We start from the raw sequence: 8406 nt of genomic DNA on the forward strand, positions 1-8406 counted from the left end.
AAAGTGATGATCTAAGGGAAGAGGATTTTTTTGAGGCAAAAAACTTGACATTGCATACAAAAGCTGTTAAAATGGGAAAATCATTTAACTTTGCTGAGTACAGTTTATGACAGATGACCCACTTTCTTGGCAGTTGAATTCTTGGCACATGCTAAAAATTCTCTGCAATATGGTCCAGTCTGTTGTTTATTGGAAAACTGGTTAGTGACGAGATTGGTACAAAATAATGTAGTTACATACTGGCATGATTTTTTTTTTTTTTTTTTGTTTTAAACTGGTAAATAATAGCTTTTATGAAGAGTTGCAGCTCCCTAGCTTTTTGCACTTGCTCACCCATTTTTCAGCCCTTCTTCTATCACCTGTGTGATCAAGAGCCTCATTCTCAGGAAGAAGCCTAGTAGTAGAATATTAGCCCAGACTGAAAAACTGCAGGCCTGTTTGCAGTGTGTAAAACCATATGTATTTTTAAGTGATTAGAGGAATGCATTAGAGTAGTAGATAGTACCATGTTCAGGAGATGTTAACATAGGGATAATTTGTACTCTGTCACACTGAATATCAGTTTTCAGCAGCTGTGCTAAATATAGCTGCTTTACTTTGATCTGTGCGATTGAGAGCAGTACCTGGTTGCACACATCAAATACCAACAGTACATAATTTAACCTGAAGGCAAACTCATTATATCAAATGCTTGCTTAGGTTTTCCCTTTGTGTAACCCTCACCTCTAAATTTACTTCAAGAATAGCAGCATGATTGGTATGAAACATTGTGGAAGATATCATAGGAAGAATGATGGGTTGAAGTCTGCCATATTGTCTCGCTGTTTGGTTGGATTGCTGAGTTGATTTAACTTTCTGCTTTCCTCCCCCTCTTTCTTTTGTGTAGTACAAACAAAATCCAGAAATGTTTAAACAGACAGCTCGACTTTGGGCACATGTGTATGCTGGAGCACCAGTTTCTAGTCCAGAATACACCAAAAAAATAGAAAACCTTTGTGCTATGGGCTTTGATAGGGTAAGTATAAATAACTTAAATATTTTCAGTAAGAACAGGGCAAGTTTATGCATGTAAATACAGGGAGTCATCAGCATCATTAGAATCTACTAAAGTAGATTCTCTACTTCCGTGATGTTGTGTAGGTCTAATTACGCTATTTTACTAATTATTTTTAAGAACTGGAGTTTTGAAATACTATGCTACAGATAAATCTTGTGAGCTACCCCTGCCTTTTTGAAACATTTTTTCTATCAATTATTAGTTGGGATTTAAGAAATGGTAAACTAATGTGTTTTGATTTTCTGTGAACTTTTCATCCCACTTCCTGGAGCTGCAGGTTCACACACTGAAAATATTATTGCTTTTGTTTTCTCATTGCAGAATGCAGTAATAGTGGCCTTGTCTTCAAAATCATGGGATGTAGAGACTGCAACAGAATTACTCCTGAGTAACTGAGCCATATAGAGTGCTGCTTCTGTAGTCCAGCTTGCCCCTTCTGGAGGAGCATCACCATCTGTTATTCCTAGGATTCTATATAGATTCTCTTTCAAAACTGGCAGTCTTGCCTGATGATGCTATCTAGGCACTATTGGAGACTGAGAAAAAGCGCTCTGTAAATAAAGCTAATTAAACGTCTGTGTAAATTTAAAAAGGGGAAATACTTTAATTTTTTTTTCTTACTAAATATTGTAAAAATTCTTTGAGCTCAGCTAAGATAATGGGGGAAAACAATGCCTACTTTAGTGTTTAGCAGTGTGACAAAGACTAGCAGGAACTTGCTTCAGGATTTTGATTTAGTAATTCAGAAAGCAACATTTTGAGTGTTAGTCATCACAATTGTTGGTGCCACTCATCACAGTTATCTTACTGTTTTTAACATGGATCCTATGTGCCTGTGGATTGACCTATATTTGCATGCTTGTACTTAATAGACATATTAGGTAGGGTTGCTGAAGAGAGCACCATTGAAATACTCAATTGCTTTTGTAACTTTTTTCCTGACAGACTTTCAAGACTTACCCAAAGTTCCAAATGGTGACCTATTCAGAACCATTTTCTTTCTAGCCTATTAATTGGGAAACCTGATTCTCCCCTCCCTTACATCATACTGTTGATTATGTTTCATCATCTGTGGGTATTATGTGTGCCATTGCAGTAGTCTAGGGTCCCCTTGAAAAATATATATTTTGAATTATTAGTAGTGATTTTCATCCATCGTATTTTCTACACAATCATGTAAGGAGTATGCCTCGATACAGCACAAAAAGATGGAACTGGTTTCATTTCTTTTCTTTTAATCTTAAAGAGCTGTAAAGTGTTCTTCAGTACACTCTGGATAATATGATTTCACAGGGTTTGAAGGAGGACAAAGCTGATTCTCCAGTGTACTGAGAATGAAAAAAAATTTTTTTTGAGTACTTGATATGATGCAATCAGCTGTTTTTTGCAGCAATTTTCTAGCTTTATTTTGGGCTTCAGTTTAAGGATTGCTTACCAGGTACTTTAAAATTTATCCTTGCTTGCATTTTTCTCTGGTTAACACATGGAGGCTGTGTTGGTGTTTTTACTGTACATACTTCAAATGCACATAGAAGTAGAAGTGTGTTCTCAGTTTAGCTTTTTTTTTTTGGATTGATGTTTCTGATAAATGAGAACTGAAATCTTACCTTGGCTTGTACATACAGTCAGTCTTTTTATTTGTATTAAAATGACATTTCATCCTGAGTGCAAAAGCTTGAAAATTATTAGTCTTGCAACTTCAAACACTAGTACATCTATTTAAAGAGAGCTGTAATGTCTTTGTGAATATGATGCTAATTTTTGAGAGTATATCTGACAAGGAAGTTCAGAAAAATCCTGAGACTAGAGAGTGGGGATTGTGGATAATGGAGTACTGTATCAGTCATCTTTTCTATGACTCTTTTGTTTTGTTTTTTTTCTCCTAGGCTGTGGATTAATGGGGTGGGGAAATATGTGCCTGCTTGGGGTTTTTCTAGAGCTGTGAAGTACAAATTGAAATAGTTTTGCACTTCATGGTCTGTTTATAATTCATACAAGATGAAATCAGGAACATTATGGTATCTGTAAAATACCTGGAGCATAATAGTAGGGGAACAAAAACAGAAAAAAGAACAGAGCTGTCACGACCTGGCTAGTTCTGGGATGTTCCCTGTACTGCTCTGTCTTATGTGTCCAAACTTAAAACAGGGCACAGACAGTAAATACTTTGAACTCATATCAGTGCAATACTAAATGCATTTGCTTAGTCTTTATACTTACTGCTTTTTAAGGTGTAGTCAGTGATCAGTTTTCTTGGGTTTTCTTGAGTTAGTGTAAATCATTTGCAATGATGCCAAAGGAAATGAGTTGTTTTGACTTTCCTTATATTTATTTATTTTTTTAACAAGAAGCTGCTACTGTTCAGCTGGTTTGCGAAGTGAAAACCAGGGACAGTAGGAAACTGGCAAAATGCTATTTGTGTTAATCTCAAGTTGCTGTCTTTTCTGTTATACAGGCTAAGAACTTCTTGATTACATCAACACTTTTTTTTTTTTTTTTTAACCCTGGTGGTAAATATGAATTGCTGACTACTTTCCCTTGTTTTTCGCTGCTATTTATCAAAAGAAACTCGGAAATCATTGTCGGGGACATAAAACTTCTCAGTAACGGGCTTCTGAACACGTCTTTGATGAGACCAGTCTCCTAGGAACAGCAGGCTTCTCCAACAGTATGTAAAGTGATAAAGGAAGCCAGGGAGAGGGGGAAAAGAGGCTCTTAGGTGAGCACAGTCACCTCTGAAAGAATGCCCTGTTAAGTTTTACTTCTCTCATGAAGTTACCTCATTTTCTTCTCTTACTGCAAAACACTTGTCTTCCCCTTCCCCCTTATGTATCGATGTTGGATTCTGGATTTTGCCCTCCATCCATGTGCTCGGTAGCTTAATGCTAGCTCAGGTGCTGGCAGGAAGCTTCTCAAGAAGTGAGCTGGGAAGGCAACATGACCCAGCATTAAGGAGACATCTTTGGTCTGAAGTCCCTCTGAATTTTGACATGTGACTCCTTTATAAGGAATGTTTTTGTATTCTTGGTAATTATCAGAGTTGAATATAGGGATAATGTTGTACAAGGTTAGTTTAACTGCAGCTGGGGCTGAGCCCTAGGAATTTTGCTGTTAGTGTTCAGCTTATCATTGTGAGACATTGTACATACAAATGGTAGTTCTGTTTTCTGTATCACTGAACATCGCTATATTCAGGGCCCTGTGCATTCACAGACGTGGAGTTGCCGTGCAGCCCTCTCCAGCTCTGGACTCAGGCTGCACATTTACCACTCCTTGCAACAAGAACATGAAGCATGGGTACAGTGGCTAAGTACAATTAAATCATGCATTGTCTTCCTCTATTGTGCCAGAAGATGGCTTGAAACAGTCATTTTGAAGTCTAAATGGCCCCATTTTTCTGAACAAGGTATTGGTAATAACACTTACGGATTACCAGAGCATCCATTGGATTTCACTGCTGAACATTTTAACGTGCATCCAGCAAAGTGGTTTATCCTATCTTACCCAATTCCTCCAAGAGCAAAGTACAGCTTTGTTCAGAGGTAGAGAAATGCCCTTTCCTGTTGCCAAAAGCCTCCATTTTCCCATGTGAACCAAAAGCCCTGACTGTATTCCACCCCCTTGCCAAATTCACAGCTTCCTCCCATTCCTTCTGTGAACAAACTGTGTTCTCAGTGTGACAAACTGGTGCATTTTGGAGACAAAAAACCTTAGGAACATATCCTGGAAAGATGCATCATTTAGTGCATTCTGCATACTCCAGACTTTTTTTTTATTATTTTGTTTAAAGCTTGCAACAGAGTACATGGGGCCTTGACTATAATTGGTTCGGTAGTATTTATGAGTAATTAGGTACTACTGGTGTATGAATATGTCTTAGTTTTTTTCTAATTATCACTGTATTCAACTGTTTTCCATGTAAATTAGTATTGGAATACTGACATAAGGAATATAGAAACTTTTTTTGTTGTTGTCTGAAAGGAGGAATTAAATAGCCAGAAAGAATCTTACCTTGTAACACCAAATCTGCATTAGATGGTGTGGGTAACAGAAATATTTAAACTATGCAAATTTAAGCCTAACAGCTGTGACTCAGACTAGGCACTTCGGAGCTTATGGATTGCTTATGTCATTTGGGAAGGGAGAAGGGGAGTGGGGGGAAATCAAAACAGATCAAATCAGATTCAAGCAAGAGTTCTTGTTTTACTGCATTGGTCATGCACTGTGTCAGGAAGTTCTGTTTTTAGCGCAGGGGAAGTTATTTGTGCATGTCCCTTGTTCCCTTCTGAAACAACACCAAAAGCTGGCTTAGACTTGGAGGCTTGCCTGAAGTAGGAAACATTAAATTATTTAGCAAATAAATTGTTTTTACTTAAATGCTGTTGAGCAGAGGCAATGAGAAGATGGGGTGTCCTCTCCTGTTTTGTTGATGGAGCTGGTGAGTGGGGGCACTGATTTGTGACCAGGTGCTTAGTTTTGTATGGTTTTGATGAGCAACTGGCTTAATAAGAGACAGCAAAAGTGCATTTCATCAGCATCTGTTGCATCATGGAACTAAAGCATGAAAGTCAAGATGCTTGTGGGTGCATAAAGCCTCTTCTGGGAAGATCAAATAGACATTTTCAGTGTTGCCATTCTTGTTTTCCAGGCACAGCTTTCTCCTAGGGCTAGGCAAAGGGGCAATCACATCTTTCTTGCTAGTTTTCTGATGTGTTCCAAACCTATCCGTGAATGATGTAGCTCTTCCTGCTTGTGGTGTTTGTCATCAGCTGATTCATCATCAGACTCACAAGACCAACTGTCGTCAACGTGTTTGGCTTCTGGCTTGGTTATTCCAGCTGCAGTGCTCTGTTGGCAGCAACCTCTGGATTTGTTCTCACTGGACAAACCACTGTGGATCATTTGCCCTGTACTGTGCTGTGATGTTCAAGCTGTGCTGTTACCTGCTTTGTAGGCATCAAACTGGCTCCAGGATCGCTCATGGTGCTGAGCCCTTCCTCGATAATTTAAGATCACAGCTTGGCAGATGAGGAAATGTACTGTGACAATGCTGTGCTTGTCTGGTGTACGATCTGCAGCGACTGCTGCTGCTCTGGTGCAGTGTCTGAAGAAGGCCGCCATCATAGGAATGCTGATGTCAGCTGCTGAAGAGCCCTGCTTTTCACTTACCTTTTCCATCCTAAATTCTGGCTTTTCTAGTAAATGAATATTTACCTGTAAGTACTGCAGGAGGTTGGTTCCTGAGCACCAGACTTCCTGTGGAGGCAGAACAGGGGTGGGGAGGCTGGAATGCAGCATCAGTGGTTTTTGTCTTGAAAATAAAAACTACAGAAACACTTTTGTACACAAATGATTTTTTAAATAAACACACATTTTAAAAGATGTTGATTTTTCACTGGGAATGCTTAACAATAAATGCACGTTTCCCTGAAAACAGTTTTCATTTTATTTCTGGCAGTTCAGATTGTTCTAAGATTACAGGGTCTACTGCCTCCACGTCAGTAACAAGAGAGAAAGGAATGATGATTGTCATGGTGCACATTAAAATTTTTGAAGAAGAAAATTGATAGAAGTTGTGTAATATTTCAACTCGGACTGCCTCATGTGATGGCCTGACCCTCCTGCACCACCTCGTCTCCTTTCAAAGGCTGCAGCTGAAGAAACAAAGCCACTACCCCAGAGGGAAAGTTCTCTCGCATTTCCCTGCACCACTTCTGTTCATTCCATCTTTGTACATTTTGAACTGTGTACCTCAAGCTGCAGTTGGTTCATGCACAGGGAGGTGACAGCGTGGTCGATAATGGCACTGCCCTGCTGCTCAGCTCTAGAAGAATCTAGGAGGGATGATGACTATGGATTTACTACACGTACAAACTTCACTTTTTGGGCATTTGTCAACATTTGTTAAATGGAGTAAAGCAATTTGGAGACAGCAGCTGCACAGCTGAAGCAAGGAGCAGAGTTTGCTGTGAAGCTGGTTGTAATATTGTGTTTCAGATCTGCATCCCATCTTCAAGTGGTATTTGTCCCTGGGCAGGTTTCTGGGCAGGCTCTGCCAGCTGGGATAGTGCTGCACTGGTTTATGGTGTAAGATGTGTGGGATTTTTGTTTAATTTTACTGTCATCAGGAGCTGTGTCGTATTGTGGTACCTCATTCTTTAAGAGGGGTGAGGGAGAGGGAGCACTCCCCAGTCCCCCTCCTGCAGGTCTTAGCCTGACATTAATTCAGAGTAAAGAAAAGCCCAATTTCCCCAGTTCGTAGTTAGACACTGACATGAGTAACTGAGAGCTGCTTTATACTGAAATACTTGTGAAGTTGTCCAACAGCCTTGTCATTTCTTCCAGTGCGCCAAAACTGGAAGCGAGTTCACAGCTGAAATGGACTGATGGTGCTTGCTAGCTTGACTCGTCCTGTACTTAGTTTTCTGTTTCAGTGGCTGTAATACTGATGCATTTGGCTCTCAGACGGGTAACTGATACCTCCAATACAGCAAATCCAGGATTTTAAATTGTTTTTAAGGTCAAGTCTGGATCTGGAGCACCCGTGTCTGGTATAATGTCAAATAAATTACACATTGCTTCACTTAGTGGCTGCTTTGTGTTGAAATACATGTATTCTTTAGGTGGGTTTATGACAGCCTGGTATAAAACAAGGGGTAGTAAGCTGGGCTGGTGCAGAAAATAGGGAGGGGGGAGGGGGAGGTGGGAGAGAATCTGTTTTGTGCTGATAATACCTGAGCCACCAGACCCCTCTAGCACCCCAAGTCCTCCATGTACAGTTGCTTGCAAATGGTGCAGGGCATGGGCTTGTGACCCCCTGCCCCTGTGGTGGGTGGGAGAGGGACAGTGCTATGGTCTCTTCCCTTTGTCTTTCCCAAAACCTCACAACTGGCAGTTTAAAAACATGATGATGGTGAATAGTCCTGCTGCCCCTGAGAATTTTGAGAAGTTCTGTGCAGCTGAGCCATGTTACTATATCAGGGCAAATCTGCCTATCCCCATTTTTATACTTCTACCTGCTGCCCAGGTGCAGAGGTGGATGGAGGGTGCCTTTCTTGAAGGAGGAACATTTTGCTGGTTACAGCCCCCCAAAATAGGAGCCCGTTATGCAGCAAGATGGATTTTGGTTCAAAACCAGAACTGGTTGGTCAGTCATAACAGAGCGGGCACTGGAAATCCTGTCCGTTGCCACAGCTTTAAATTTCCATCAGCACAAGGCTGGAGAACAAACACCAAAGTGGGTCCCAGGTGTTTCTGGAAATGGTGGCCATCACATCTTCACCTTGCTGCAAGAAACTGTTGGGTGTGGTTTACCTGTGTATAAAGTGGCGTAAAGGATCCAAAGCTGT

The 8406-nt window shown here is 40.3% G+C and overlaps 1 protein-coding gene across 3 annotated transcripts in view; it reads left to right on the forward strand.

Annotated features, from left to right (window-relative positions):
• The window catches only part of UBE2K (ubiquitin conjugating enzyme E2 K), a 45225-nt gene extending 37585 nt beyond the window's left edge, over window positions 1-7640 (forward strand). For all 3 annotated transcript variants that reach the window (XM_058420643.1, XM_040064211.2, XM_040064212.2), the window contains exons 6-7: window positions 887-1015; window positions 1379-7640. In XM_058420643.1, the coding sequence (XP_058276626.1) occupies window positions 887-1015; window positions 1379-1453 (204 nt within the window). In that variant the 3' untranslated portion in view covers window positions 1454-7640. The remainder of the gene's footprint in view (window positions 1-886; window positions 1016-1378) is intronic.
• Window positions 7641-8406: the final 766 nt, after the last annotated feature.

The sequence above is a fragment of the Hirundo rustica genome, chromosome 5 (assembly GCF_015227805.2).
Source record: "Hirundo rustica isolate bHirRus1 chromosome 5, bHirRus1.pri.v3, whole genome shotgun sequence".
NCBI classification, from domain to species: Eukaryota; Metazoa; Chordata; class Aves; order Passeriformes; family Hirundinidae; genus Hirundo; species Hirundo rustica.